Source organism: Prionailurus viverrinus, chromosome E1 (assembly GCF_022837055.1).
Source record: "Prionailurus viverrinus isolate Anna chromosome E1, UM_Priviv_1.0, whole genome shotgun sequence".
Lineage (NCBI taxonomy): Eukaryota > Metazoa > Chordata > Mammalia > Carnivora > Felidae > Prionailurus > Prionailurus viverrinus.
This window is the reverse complement of record NC_062574.1, coordinates 46,829,558-46,844,951: the sequence shown is the minus strand read 5'-3', so window position 1 is coordinate 46,844,951 and position 15,394 is coordinate 46,829,558. Positions and strand designations below refer to the sequence as shown.

General features: G+C 58.0%; 1 protein-coding gene across 1 annotated transcript in view; it reads right to left on the bottom strand.

Annotated features, from left to right (window-relative positions):
• Positions 1-2,268: 2,268 nt before the first annotated feature.
• TMEM104 (transmembrane protein 104) overlaps positions 2,269-15,394 on the bottom strand; it is a 59,914-nt gene continuing 46,788 nt past the window's right edge. The window contains exon 10 of the mRNA XM_047832826.1: positions 2,269-6,301. Within this exon, the coding sequence (XP_047688782.1) occupies positions 5,541-6,301 (761 nt within the window). The 3' untranslated portion in view covers positions 2,269-5,540. The remainder of the gene's footprint in view (positions 6,302-15,394) is intronic.

Genomic DNA, 15,394 nt, shown 5'->3' with positions numbered 1-15,394 from the left:
GAGAAGGTGGGCAGCTCCCTGTGGGGGAGTATCTGGGCAGCAGAAGCCGCTTGGTATTCAGTGGCTCCTACCCACCCTGGTGCTGGGTGTGACAAATGTGCTCAGCATGGGGGCTCTGGTGGTGACGGATGGAGTTCATCCTTCAATCCCCTTGAAAAGAGAGGCTCATGTCAGGGGCTGTGGGTGTCCTGCTTTGCCAGGGGCCCACCTGGAAGCCTGATGGTGTCATAGTGGGAATGGCAGAGGAGGTCTGCTGTGGGCAGCCTGTTGGGCTCTCCTGGGCCCTGGCTGGCTGTATTCTCTCCGTGGGGGATGTGCAGGGCTCCGAACTGCCTGCTGGCTCTGGAAGCTTGGCACAGGTGGCTTCCGAGGTCAGACACAGCTCAGCCTTGCTGGTGCTGGGACCCCTGGTGGGGGGGGGGGGGGGGAGAGATGGTCAGAGAATCTTCTGGATGTGTCAGTCCTTCACCCTCCCTCTGGGCTCCCAGCCCCACCTCCTTTCTCTGTCACATGTCATCAGTCCTGGACCATCTAGAAAGATGGCTCTTTTTTACAATTTCCAATGCTTTCACATCAGTGGTGAACATGTAGCCCCACAATGACTCTGTACAGTAAGCACTCATTCTTCCATTCCTTCCACAAACACGGTCAGTGTGATTGGTGCCGTCAGACCTTTACCAACCGTGAACATGTAAAGCCTGAGGCCTTTCTGTCCTTGACAAGTTGGGTGAGGCAGGGCAGAAATTACCTCCATGTAACAGGGAGGAGGTCGGGGAGGGCAATGCTGAATGCCAACAGCACGTGCAGCCGCTGCCCCGTGTCCTTTCCCATACATCCTTGCTGGATCCCAGGAAGCTGGGTCTCCTTTCCAGTCTCCAAACACTCTACTACTGGGGGTGGAGTCATGAAGACTGGAAGTTTTTTGTTTGGTTTTAGGCATGAGAGCAGCTGAGATGCTAGAGTGGGGGGAAATTTCTAAAAACCCTCCATTTGTGTCTGGAGAGCTGGACTATGCCAAGAATGGGAGGCCCTAGTCCATTAGTCAAGTTCGTGTCCTCTGCCCTATGAACTTCATGGATCCAGGTCCAGAATTGCAGTGGGGAGGGTGGACCTCAGGCACAGGTGGTAAATGTGGGTCTAGGTGAGTGCTCGAGGCCTTGGAGGGGAGTTTGACCTTGAATGCAGCCACCGGTGGTGAGAGAGTTAGGCCCCTGGACCTACCAGCTCCCCCTGGACCTGACCCCTCCCGCTCCCTGAATCTGAGTGCAGCTCTGGGTGAAGGGCTGCAGCAGGTAAGCCGGGAGGAGTCTTGAGATCCAGGCTGCTCTCCGCTCACTGCCCAAGATCATTAACCAAGAACTGGAAAGATAATTAAAAGCCAAACATGGAGCTGAGCCTGTTGCTGACTGGCTCCAAGGAGGGGCCCATCCTGCTCCTGGAGCCAGGCTCTAGGCTGCCTCATTCTTTCTCTAGGAATGTCTTCTGGGGAGAAGTGGGCCCCACAAGAAGTGGAGGCAGGGAAGATGCCTACTCTGGGTTCAGACCTTGCTTGGCCTGGCTCCCCAGCCTCTGGCTCAGAGCCATGATGCCCCCTGTGCCTCCACAGAGGACCAAGGGACCTGCACTATCGAGAAGAGGGCAGAAAGCCTGGTGGGGGGAGGAGGGAGCTGTGTCGCAAGGCCATAGGTGATTAATCATCATAAACAAAGGCCCGACTGTGTAGCAGAGAGCGAGCTGAGTCCACCCAGACGCCAGGCACCCAGATGCTGGCTTCTTTGTTTGGTGGGAAACAAGAGGGGGCCCTTGGTCACCTGTCTCAGTAGGAGGAACTCCTATCTCTCTGCTGCTGCACGGCTGTCTCCTCGCCGGGCTTTACTGAGAGGCTCGTCGTCCACACCACCTCTCTCCTGGGGCCCGTGAGCGGGCAGGGAGCAAAGAGCTTAGCAGGAGGTGGGTATGATGGCCTTGGTCAGGATACCTGGGCTTTAGTCCCAGCTCCAGAAGTCTCCAGCAGGGCCTGGGTTTGGCTCTTTGAAAGTGTCCTTAGGCTCCCTGGAGCCAGAGACCACTTTCTCTCCCAAAGCCCTCCGGACCCTGAAGCATTCAGACCAGTTTCTTGTTTCTGAATTGTAGCAGGCAGTTGCTACAATTCATCAGGCGGCTATGAAACCAACCAGGTGCCTGCGGACCCAAACCGGGGTCTTCAGTGAGTCTGGGGCCTGTGGCTACGAGTGTGGTTATGGCTGGCAGTGACAAGGGAGCCAGACATCAGTACAGAGTAGCTTTATTGAGCACTTCTGCGCCAGGCACTGAGCTCACTACTTAAGTTCCCACAACCGGTCAGTGGCGCAGGTACTATTGTCCCCGTGCTACAAATGACGAGGAAGAGTAGGAGGCTCGCTGCCTGCATGGGGCAGTTCTGCCTTCTTGGTCCATGGTCTTAATCCCCAGATTATGCCAAGGTCCACGCAGAGAGCACCCAGCACGGTGCCTGGCACATGCCAGGCACTGAGAAGCTATCACTTCTCCTTTTCTCCAACTGACACCACCGTGAGCCCCAGCCCTGGGGAGGAGGGACTGAGAACCTCTCCCGCAGTCCTGGATCTGTTTCAGGAGACCCAGCTTTTCAGTGGCCCTTAGCAGAGCCAACTGGGTGTCAGCCCTGCCCAGGAATCTGACCCTGAGACAGGCGTGGTCTCAGCCTTACACCTGCCCTAAGTCACATGGCCCTGTGCCAGGCCCCTCCCCCGGGACTGGTTTCTCATGAGGTGGGAAGCGGCCCCCATTCCCCCCCCGCCCCCCAACTCTGACTCTAGTTTCTATTGCCGAGGCTGCTCCCGGCCCCGTGTGGTGAGAACAGCTGTGTAGCTAAGGGCCTGGCAAGGTGCCCGCTGCCCACCTTCCACCACTCAGCAGTGCCTCCCAGCCTGTCACCTGCCATCTGCCCCATCTATAAGCCCGCAGCCGCCTCGCTGGCCTCAGGTGAGGGAACAGGCAGGAGCCCCTAGCAAAATGGCATGAGGGAACACGGTCTCCCACCTTGGCCTGGCCTCGGGGTCAGTCCGGGTGAAAGGCGTTAGGTGGAGGCTGGTGGGTTTATGTCCTCCTCCACGGAGACATCTGTACCCAGGTCAGGCTGGGCCGCATCCTTTTCTGCCCTCCCCACCAGTGACCTCGGGGGCCCATCTGTAAAATGGAAATCAGGAGCCAGCTCGCCCCCCTCACCACACTGACGTAAGCACTTGCAGCCAAGTGTGCCTGACGCACGTGGTGAACAAGCATCATCGCGGTTCTGTCTGGCTGTTGGGCCTTCTCCCCCTTGCCCTAAGCCCCCTGGCTATCAGCAGTAGAGAGGAAGACGACCCCATCTGACCTCCAGCAGGTGAACACGGAGCTGTAAAGGATCCCAGACAGTGGCAGTGGTGAGCGCCCTGGGTTACCGTCAGGGATGTGGCCAGCTAGGGCTGATTCCGTCCCTCTGGGCCTGGGGCTGCTCAGCTTGGAGTAGGGGAACGCAGCCACCAGACTGCACTGCTGTGTGGCTCCAGATTGCCACATTAATCAACCTGGGCTTTATGATGCTAATAAATTTGCGTCCAAAATTTGGTTTGGAGCCTGGGGCAGCAGGATGATTTAATTTGCTTTGTCCCTAAGCAAGAGGGAGTGTAAATGGAGAAGGGTAAGGACCGATGTTTTGAGTTTTCAGCAAACAGCTGGGCAGCTGCAGATCAGCCCAAGCCATGGGTGTCCATCACCCAGGGGCCCTCCCTGCTCTGCCCACCGGGGGTGGGGCCTCCTGGGAAGAAGCCACAATGGCACATGGGGAAGGGTCGTCTATTTTCCACATGGATGGAAAATCACGTTTGGGGACCAGCTGCGAGATGTGTGGCAGCAGTGAGAAAGCAGACCATGGCCAATCACGACCAGGGGTTCTCACAGGCTGGGGCAGCCAGGGGCTGGGGCGGGGGTAGCACTGCCTGTGGACTCCCCAGGTCCTCCTCCCTCTCCTTCGGAGACCATCAAGGGCCCCAGGACACCCGGTGGTGTCGCTCCGTCCAAGGTACGAACACTGCGCCATGCAGGGAAGGCTGCGGAGATCCCCTAACGAGAGCTGAGCAAGGCACTAAAATCAAAAGGGGGATGGGGTGGGGGCTTGAGACCCCACCCCAGAGAGGCAGCTCCAGGTCAAGCTGCTTTGGGCTCCAGGACAGGTGGGGCCAGGCCCAGGGTTGGGGGCACGCCAGGGAGGGTCAGGAAGGACCCCCAGGTCCTGAAGCGGAAGGCACATTGAAAATGCAGAGTTTGCTAGTCACCTGTGTTTCCGAGAAGGGCTGGCCCAGAAGGTGCATGCATGCCTGTGACAGGGAGGGGACCACGGAAGAGCTGGTGAGGTGGCCAGGAAGCCACCCCTCCTTCCGTGAGAATGGTGGCTGATGCCCCATCTCACTCCACAGCACCCAAAGGTCACAGAGAGTATGAACAGAGCACCCAGAGCCTGGCTTAAAAGGGAGCCACGTGAGCCACATTTAGTGCTGGAGTGGGAGCAGGGACAGCCAAGCCTGCTCTTGCTTCGCAGACCTGACCTCTGACAGGGTGGGAGGCACAGCCTGCTCACCGCTACATGCCCAGGGTGCCCCCGAGCCACCGTGATGGTGGGTGGGGGTAGCTCCCTTTAGTGGTCCTTATGCACCGCCCCCCTGTACTGCAGGAGACCCTGAGGGCCCCAGTGGGGCAGTCAGGAGAGCAGAGAATCCCTTTGAGGGGTCACAGGCTCTGGGCTTTAAACTGGCTGCCAGGCGGCTGTGCCCTGAGGAAGGACTGCTCCTGCCTGATGCTCCTGAGTCACCCCTGGTTCAGGAGCTCAGCCAGGTGCTGGCACCCACAGCAAGGGCCCTCAGAGCCACAGTCAAGGGACCCTGGTGCCTATCAGCACTTCCTGTTGTCATCGGGGCTGGCCAGGCCTTCTCTGGGGAGTGGAGTGGCACCTGGCCACTCGAGGCCTGAGGGGAAGGTGGGACCTGCCTGTCACTGGCAGTCCTGGTGGGGAGGAGAGTTAGGGCCTGGGATTTGCCCCAAAAAGGCAGCAGCTACGAGTGGAGTTTTCCCAGACGAGGATGCAGGAGGGGCAGGACGGAGGAGGATGGGACGTGGCCTCTGGTATAAATAACGGGAGGGCCAGCACTGCGTCCCTACTGTGCGGTGGGAGGAGCCCGCCCCTGGCAAGTAAAGCAGTAACCGGTCCTGGAACTGGGACGGCTGTGTGCCCAGGTTGTGCGGCTAGGCTGGCCAGCGGCAGCCCCAGGCAGGGGGGCCTGGGAGACAGGCTGCCCTGACGAGTGAAGCGAGGCGCGGACTGCGTGGGATCCTGGGTGGAGAGAAGACCCCTAGCAGGAGACGTGGAGGGTGCCCTCCGCAAGTCTGGCCTCGCCTGCCCCATGCAACCCTGGGAAGGAACTAGCTCTTGGCTCTGCAGGCGGGAAGGTGAGTGATGGGGCCAGAGTGGAGCCCCTGCCTCTCTCGTCACCGGACACATTTTGCCATCAGACCTTGGTCTCACTGAGGACGATGTTGGCAGTGACAAAGAAGAAGCAGGAGAAAGCCCAGAGCAGCACAAAGCCCACCCAGAAGGCGTGGCGGAAAGGGGACCTGTGCTTGTTGATGGTCCCGTAGCCCAGGGCCAGCTGGGTGTCCTTGCGGCTGTGGTACACCAGGAAGGCGGGGATGACGTACTGGATGCCCGTGCCTGCGTAGGCCCCTGTGATGCCCACCAGGGACTCCAGGTCGTGGGTGCAGAAGGCCACCAGCACCGGGGGCAGCAGGGTGATGGTGGGGAACACCACGCGGTCCACCACCCAGGGGTACGTGCCCCCGTCACGGTGGAAAAGTGTTTTCCAGTTGTTGCGGAGGGTCACGGCGATGATGGGGAAGTTGGTGCTGATGGTGAAGACAGGGAAAAGGCCCAGGAAGAAGCGCACGGCAGCCAGGCTCACGACATCGCAGCGCGCGAAGTTGAGGGTGTACATGTCCATGAGGCTGTCGCCGCGGAAGCAGAAGATGGCGGTGAAGCAGAGAAGGCCGTAGAAGGCGAGGATCAGCACGTAGTCCAGGAAGACCAGGCGTGTGAGGTGGCGCTTGGAGGACACCGGTGTGACAAGGGATGGCAGCGAGTGCTGGCACATGAAGGAGTAGACGCACACCCCAAACAGGTTCCGGACCCCGGAGAAGTCAGCCAGGGGCGGGTGCCCCTCTCTGTGCCCGTTCCCGATGCGGACCAGGGCCAGCACGATCATGATGGCAAAAGCTGAAAAACAAGAGGGCAGTTGGCCAGCTGAGTGGGAACCGGCCCTTCCCTGGGGAGTAGTCGGTTCAGTGGCACCTGCCCAGGGACCAGAGCGCCAGGGGAATCCCGGAGTTCACGTGACCCTGATGATCACGTCGTGGGGCAGGTCAGCCGTGGCTGCAGACCACGCTACCCCTCCCCAGCAAATAAGGGAATGGATCTCTTGGGGGGCCTGGGCATGAGAGGGGGCTGCGTGGGGCGGTCAGCATGCGCCCGCCCAGGCGCTGCCCAGCTCCCTTAGGGGGCTTCTCTTGGAGCAGGCCTAGGTCGGAACTTGTGCTCACACTCCCTCTCTTGGCTTAGAGAATGTATGCATGGGGAGTAGGGGCACAGAAAATGTGGGAGGGGGAGTCCTCCTGGGCCACGGGCACCTGCATCTGAGGGGGTGGGGAGTGGGAAAGTACGCTGGTAGTTCTGCACAGAGGTGGGCACCCAGGGGCCTACACCAGGCAGGAGGTGGGGGGGAGATGGCACCAAGACCAAGGCTGGGAAGAGCTGAGCCCTCTGAGCTGCTGGCATCAAGGCAGGAGGCAAATGGCACGTGGCTCTGCGGTCCTGGGCCTGGTGGCAGCGGTAGGGGACAAGGGAGTACCTCTGACCCAGGTTACCTATAGGACAGAAGGGGGCCTTGCATCTGTTCAGAGCAAACAGGGCCCCGACTGGCCTCACCCGGCAGCCTTTTACAACAGCCCTCCTAAGGTCTTATACCTGGAGCTGGGCTCATCGGCTGGGGCTCCAGTATGCAAGCTCCCGAAGGCAGACACACTTCTACATCCGGCTGGTGCCCCTCTGTGTCTCTGGCTTCCTGCATCTGCTATCCAGATTGCCCAGAACCCTCACTGTTAGCCATCGACACACACAGGCACCACTGGTGTCCCCTAACCCGTGTGTCTGTTCAGACCAGACCTGATGGCCTCTCTAGCCTGTCCCCCAGGATAGTTATGTCTCTCATTGGGCCACACGGGAGAGCAGGAAAAAGGACAGCGGGCTGAAAGAGGCCGGTTCCCAGACATGCAACTCTCCTCCCCAGCCCATCACAGGCACAGGGTCCCTCCCTGCCATCCCCTCAGGCCACATCCCACTCCCTGGCTCCCTGGAAGGAAGTGGCCTTTCTCCTGGGACTCACAGAAAGCCGGACCAGTGTCTTCCCACAATGACACTTGGGAGAGCAATGGACAGAAACGTCATCTATCACTTGTAATCAGAAATGTCTGATACCAGGGACAGCAGCCAGGGTGGGTGGTGCGGGGGGGGGGGAAGGAAGAGGCCTGTGCAAATTGCCAATAAAGAAGATGATTTGTTTCCTCTTCAGCCCGCTCTGGCCGCTCCTGACTCTGAGTGCCCCACAACTCTTGCTGCTCAGAGACATGGCCCCTCTTCCTTCTGTGCTCTGGTCGGTCAAGGCGAAAATGACGACCCAGCCCCTCCTGTGGGGTCTTAGCCTGGAGAACTGCCTCTGGATTAACCCTCTGGAGGGTGGGGAGGGGCTACAGGGCAGCCCAGAACCCTGCCAGCCTGGCTCATCCGATCTCTGGAGGTGAGTGCAGGAGGGGTGTGTAGGGCAGAGATCCGTGTGGAAGAGCCACAGCACAGAAGTGCACTGGGGCAGGGTGGAGGCGGAGGCCCCTGTGTGCCAGGGAGTCTATCTGGTGCCAGAAAGGGTTACAACACAGAGCTTGGCAGTCTGGGGCTGGGGTGGGGGTGGGGGCCTGGGGCCGCCTGGTGATTAGCTATTCCAAACTATGGAAGCAACCCAAATGCTCATCGACTGGTGAATGGATAAAGAAGATGTGGTGTATACATTGTGGAATATTAGTCGGTGATCAAAAAGAATGAAATCTTGCCGTTTGAAACAACATGGATGGAACTAGAGTGTATTATGCTAAGCAAAGTCAGTCAGAGAAAGATAAATATGATTTCACTCATATGTGGAATTTAAGAAACAAAAAAGACGAACACAGGGGAAGGGAAGGAAAAATAAGGGAAAAACAGGGAGGGGGACAAAACGGAGGAGACTCTTAAATACAAACAGGGTTGCTGGAGGGGTGTTGGGTGGGGGATGGGCTAAATGGAAGACCGGCATTAAGGTCACTTGTTGGGATGAGCACTGGGTGTTACATGTAAGTGATGAATCAGTACACTCTACTCCTGAAATCGTTATTCCGCTCTATGTTAACTAACTTGGATTTAAATAAAATTAAAAAAAAAAAAAAAAAAGAGGCTGCGGCAGGCGGTTCTGCCATAGGTTACGCCCCGGGGTCAGCCGCTGTAAGGCAAGATTCAAAACCTGCTCTGCCACCACCATTTCAGGTGTCACCTCGACACCTGGTGTGACTAGCTTGGAAACAGGCTAGTGGAGAAGCTGGCCCTGTGGCTCGGGCTCCGAGCCCTGGGCGCGGTGGGGGAGGAGGCAGAGGGCTGGCAACTCCCAGTCACTGCTGCCTCCAGCCCTGGATGCTGGTAGTGCCTCTCTGCCCGCCTTCGTCCTCAACGCTACATCTCCGGCAAGGTGTAGGACAGGCAGGCTTGCTGGTTCCAGGGTGAGCGGTCGGGACAGCCCTGACGGCGGGAAGGTGTTGTCCTTCCTGCGAATACACATATTTCTGGAGGTTCCCCAAAGGCAAGAGACGGGAGTTTTTAAAGCACACGAATTCGTGGGCAGCCTCCGCCCCGACAGTACAGCTACTGACAGTCTGGAGTCACTGCCTCGGGGGCTGGGTCTTTACGTCAATGACGGCATAGGGCGTTTTCTAGAACTTTCAGGATGGTTACAAAGGCATGGCTGTGGGAGATAAGAAAACTTATCTTATAATCTTCTAGCTATAATTAGGTTTGCATCACCATGCTGTCACCCCACCTTGCTGCCTTACTCAAGTCTATTACCAAAAATCAGATCTACCTCCAGGGGCTAGATGCTGGGTCCTATCCAGGAATGAAGACACAAGAGGCTCTTGGGAGGCAATTCCGGGAAAATTAAAAAGTGGCCACATCATGGGGCTTTAGCTCCTGGATAAGGGCCTGGAGGGGACAGTCTCACCTGGGGGCCACCCTGGGTGAGCCCCACACCCATCGGCCACACCGGCACTGCTCTGTTGGAAGCTCACACAGCTATGTGACTTGCCAGCACGGGAAAGCCGGGGGGGGGGCTTCATTCGCCCCCTGGATCCTGACCAAGCGTCTGCTGGGTGCCAGGCCCCACCCTGCTCTCGGGACACGCAGGCTCCAGTCAGGGGGAAGAGGGCCATTCATCGGAGCAGCATGTGATGAGCACACCGCTCAGAGCTGAGAAGCTCTCTGGAGGGAGGGCACATGATGCCCCGGAGCAGACGCCCCAGGAACAGAGCGAGCCTGGGCTTGGAACACAGTGGGGGCCGGCTCTGGGCGGACGAGCCCCGGCAAAGCTTAGGAAGAGGCGGTGGAAGTGGGAAAGTCCCACCAGGGACTTTCGGCGCCCCCCACCCCAATCCCTGTGAGGACACAGGGTAGGTGCTGGGCTATGTCCTCAGGAGTGGAGAGGGAAGGGCAAATGTTCTGGCCTGGTCTCCAAGTTGGCAAGTTCAAAAGAAACGAGTGATGCCCCAGATGTTGTACTGGAGGGACAGAGAGGGAAGGGGCAGGAAGGAAGCAGGAGAGCCTGGTGTGGGTGGCTCTGATCTCAAGGGGCCCAGGACTGGAGGCACCCATCTGGCTATCTGGCCTCTGCCCTTGTGACCACACCCCCCCATCCCTGGCTCCTCCCTCCCAAGGCTGCTGGACAGCCATCTCCTAGACTGATGGTCCCGTCCCTAGGAGACAGCTGCTCCTCAAACCCATTAGGCCTGTTAATAAATCAAGATGAAATGAGGGTGACAGTCTGTGAGCGACAGACTCTGTCAGGAGCATGACAGAGGGCAGAGTTCTGAGCATACACGTTGATGCCCGAGACTTGGCCGGCCCCTGCCACAGACACTTGTGCCCACCCGGCCGAGGCCGTGTGGGAGGTGTGGATGGACAGAGGACAGAACGCTGAGAGCTCCTCGACATCTTGCTGACCAGGGCCTGCAGTCCCAGAGGGCAGGGATGGCTTGTCTTCTCTCTGACCCTCACAGGCCACGCTCGGAGAGCCCACGTGACCGGACGTGGGTCAATATCCACATCCGCCTGCACTGGCACTGGAACTCACACTCCGAGGGGAGAGGAGAGGCAGTGAGCTGCCGGGGAGGATTCTGTGGCAGGGAAGGAGGTGAGGGCCTGACACAGGTCACATGAGGAGTGGCTGTCGGCCTTGGAAGGTGCAGCTGCGTGGTGGTGAGACAGGACATGAGCCTTCTCTTTAAACAGTGGAAGTAACAGCCAACGTGAAAAACTTGCGCTTGTTCTGAGTAACTCCTGGCTCAGCTGGGACCACCCACCCATCCACCCATTCGACAAAGCTGTTCCGAGTGCTCACGTGTGTCGGCGCTCTTCTGGGCACGGAGTAAATGCCACCCCTGTCCTGGAGCCTACGGCCCAGAGGAACCAACAGGTACGGGTTGCAGAGACAAATTACAACAGAAGAAAGAATTGGCTAACGGCCACATCAGCTGCAGGGGAGGTGATGAGATCCCTGTCCAGCGCACCTGGGCACAAGACCACCTGGGGTAACAGCGGGAGACCAGGCCCCAGGCCCCGATTCTGGCTGTCACAGTCCCTCGCCGCAGGAGGTGGAGAGGGGCCAGAGGCGGGGCCCCAGGGAGCGTTTGTTTCTAGGCTCCCACTGACGTAGCCAGGGGAGGTGGGCTACTCTCACCCGCTCATTCTGGCAGCTGCTCGGGGTTCCCGTGCCGGCCTCACCACATCCATTCGCCCTGAGCCGCAGCCTGGCCCCCTTCCCACACGTCCGGTCCTTGGGAGCCCTGGGCAGATGGCTTAGAGAGGACACCTCCCTTCCCTTTCTGAGGAGGCCAGGTTCAGAGTGAATTTATACCATGAATGTCCCGCATGACAATGTCAGTGTCCCATCACAGGGACGTTGGTGGCTTAAGCATCCCATCACAGGGATATTGGCGACTTAAGCAGGTGCCCTCTCACAACGTTTACCCAGGCACTGACTCGGCTCTCAAAGGGGTCCGAAGAGAAACACTGCTTTCCAGAGGCAGCCTCCTGCCCCTCCTCTCTTTTGCCAGCAAGAGCCTGATAAGCTCGGGCCAGGAGCTGCGGGGCCTCACGGCTGTCTGTCTAGCCTCACAGCCAGTCTCCTTTCAGAGAGTAGGACAGGTGGGCCAACACCTTTCTGAGCTCCTGCCAAGGGGCAAAGATGGTCCCAATTTACAAGGGGAGGAGTGAGAGACGAAAGCAGTGCTCAGCCTCCCCTGGCTCCCCGGCTCCTGAGTCTGCAACCTCTCTTGGGCCCCTCGCCCTGAGCCTCATTGGTTGTATGAAGCCATAGATGGGTCCAGGTCTCCCGGGAGCCAGAGCTGACTTGCTCTTGGGACAAGCAGGGGTCTGAGGTTGGGACCCAGGGCTCTGATGCATACTTCCTGAGAATCCAACCAGCAACTGTAGTTTACTTCTCTTGGGGCTCTGGGTAGGGGCAGAAATCAGAATGGTCATTAGCCAGCTTTGTCCTCCATGCATCAAACCCATCCCTGGGTAAGACCCAGCCTCTGGGCCATGGTGAGGCTCCCCCTCACTGCTCTTGGAGCGTGGGTGAGGCCTGGGAAGGGCTCCACTTTCCTTACAAAATGCTGGAGTCTGTGTAACACTGGCATGAGCTGGACCACCTGCCCTGGCACCACTGGAATTGGGGAACACGGGGCAGGGCTCTCCTTGCCTGGAGGAGGGCAGGGCAGAATTCTCCCAGGAGCTCCCTGTCCCTCCCCCAGGACTCTCCCCACAGTGGTGCTACAGGCACCCAGGCCCTTCCACAGTCAGCTGCTGTATCCTGCCTTGCTTTGGCAGGGTGCTTCCTGGAGAGCTGCTCCTCGAGTCTCTGACCTCTGGACCTGGCCCCAGAAGTCCCGAGGCTGTGCTGTCCCAAATACCTTGCTGCTCTGAGCTCCCTGAGTGGCTCTAGCTCTGACACAGGCGAGGCAGAGGCTATCCATCAAGGCAGCTGTCAGGAGGACGGCACTCTCTTCTCCAAGCAGAGAATCAACATGCCAGGGCTAATGATAATGAATGGCCGTGCTGTGCCCATCATCAGAGCTGGATCCGGGGAGGATCTGGCACCAGCTTCCTCCTTCACCACGGTGCTGCCCTCGGAGGATGCTGGGGCACAGATGTGTCTCTCGTTAGGCTGGTCAGAGGTTGGCCTGGGCCTCCGGAGACTCAGGAGGGCAGGGAGGAGTTGATGGGGTAACACCAGCCTGCGCTGAGAACAGTGAAAGACCGAGCAGTTTCTGGGCCCTAAAAGCAGGAGCAGGTGACTGGGCATTTGTTCCTTAAGTAACAGGACCAACTGGGAATGGAGAGCTGTTCTGTTCTGCAGGTTCCTGAGACCCACAGGGCTGGGGGTGTGAGTGGAGCTCACCTCTAGAAGCTCAAACGCCCTGGAAACCACCAGTAGGGGAGGGAAGCCGCTGCTCGTCCTCGAAACAAGCTCAGCTTCTCAAGTTACACTGGGTTCCGCGCTGAACTGTGTCATCTTGGGTGATCTTGTCACCTCCCACTGCTTCCATTTTACCACCTTTGAAAACAGAGGTGACCAGGGGCACCTGGGTGGCTCAGTCGGTTAAGCCTCCTACTTTGGTTCAGGTTATGATCTCACGGTTCGTGGGCTGGAGCCCTGCATCAGGCTCTGTGCTGACAGCTTGGACCCTGGAGCCTGCTCTGAATCCTGTGTCTCCCTCTCTCTCTCTGCCCCTCCCCTACTCACGCTTTTTTTTCTCTCTCTCTCAAAAACAAATAAACATTTTAGGGGCAACTGGGTGGCTCAGTCAGTTAAGCACTGGACTTCAGCTCAGGTCATGATCTCATGGTTTATGGGTTGGAGCCCCACGTCAGGCTCTGTGCTGACAGCTCAGGGCCTGGAGCCTGCTTCCAATTCTGTGTCTCCCTCTCTCTCTGCCCCTTCCCTGCTCATGTTCTCTCTCTCTCTCTCTCTCAAAAATAAACAAACATTAAAAAAAAATGGAGGTGATCATAGCAGAATCATGGGGGACAGGGTAGGATGGTGCAACAAAGCCTGGCCCAAGACATCTCTCAGGAACACAGAAGTCACTTTTATCATTGTAGAAACCGTATATCCCATCCTGATAACCCTGGTCCTGGGCAGGCAGGAACCTGTCGATCCCCAGTTCTCACATGATTCTCCTTTTGCTACAAGCAGGGGCTGGGATCATACTAGTGACGCTCCCCCTTGCTGGGCCAGTCATAACTCTTCCAGGAACATCCCCTGTTCTGGGCGTCTCTGGCAGGGGCATCAGACCTGGGCTGCTCACACCTGCTCTGTGAACCAAGCGGCTCCCTCTTGCTCCACAGGAGGCCAAACAAGGCCAAGCTGTCCCCACCACTCTGTCACCTGTGGGGACTCTGGGTGCGTGCTCTCTCCACCAGGGGCCAAGACTGCAAAGGAATGATGTTTGGATTTGGGCAGCTTGCACCGGTCCCTCCTTCCTTGGTCGTCACCCTCCCACCTGAACACAGGCTGTGGGTCTGGGTGGGGGCTCCTTTCACGCCTGAGGAAACAGGACATACTGGTCTCTGGCTGGGAGGGGTTCCCTTGGGGAAAAATGAGAAGCTGCTTGCACGGATGTGCTTGTCCACAAACGTCTAGGGCCTGGGTCAGATTTTATCTTAGGTCACAAGACATTCTGTGATTACTGGCCTTGCCTGCGGTAACTCACACAGAGTCACCTGTGTTTCCACCGAAGGGAGGGAATTCAGAGCTGATCTATGTTCCCATGCTGAGCCAGCCCCTGTGCCCTCTGGGGGACTCCAGCTCTGTTGTCCTCATGGTCATTGTCATCGTCATCATCACGGAAGCAGAAGAGGACGCCTGGGTGACTAACTTACAGGACTGAGGCTCTACTCTGTGGCTGAATTATTTACCACAAAGAACTCAGAGCAGGGTCAGTCCCTCTTTCCAAGTGTGCCATGAGGAGGGGGCCCTGGGCAAAGAGCAGGCATTTGAGTCTCTAAAGCTATCAGGTCTCAAGTCCGAAATCAAGAGTTCTGGCCTTTCCATCCTTCCCCTTTCCACACCCTCCCAGCACAGCAAGTGGCGGCCGGGAGACAAGTGTCTCAATTTTTCATCCTTACGTTGTCAGAGCAAGCTCAGTTCGTAACGGCTGGGACAGCGAGACCATGGGGCCTCTGGTTACTAGCCGACTAATCTCCTTCCGAGATTGCAAACATAAAACTTCGGCACTGTCACCTTTCCTGAAGGCCGTTCAGTCCTCTCCTCTTATTGTGGCCTGAAATTATCTCCCCCTCCAACTGCTATGTGGAAGCCCTGACCCCCAAGGAGATAGCTTGGAGATGGGGCCTCTAAGGAGGTAACAAAGGTTAAATGGGGTCATAAGGGTGGGCTCTCATCTGACGGGACCAGCATTCTTCTAAGAGGCGCAAGAGATGCCAGAGCTCTCTCCCTGCCCACAGAGAGAAGCCTCCACGAGGAACAGTAGAAAGGTGGCCGTCTACACGCCAGAAGAGAGGTCTCACCATAAACCAACTCTGCCAGCCCCTTGATCTTGGGTTTCTAGCCCCCAGAACCAAGAAAATAAATCTCTACTGTTCAGGCCTCCCAGCCTGTAGTATTGGGCTATGGCAGCCTGAGCCGACCAAGGCGTCTCCTCACCAGCAGCTAGATGCACAGACAAACCAGGATGGAGAAAAAGAGAATGGAGAAAACCAGGAGAGGCCGTGTGCCCACGGGGCGCGTGGTTCCCTGGGTCTGGATGCAAATCCAGGAGCCCCACTAGCTCTGAGACACCTAGGGCTGCCTGTGACGCATGCCTGAGGTTCACTCTGGCCTGTGTGAAGCCCAGTTCTGAGCAGTCACACACCTGCAGCCGCTGTCACTGGTCAGAGACCTCACCCTGCTCATCACAAGCTGGGCCTTACCTCCCTCCCCTTGCCAGTGTCCAGGCAGCT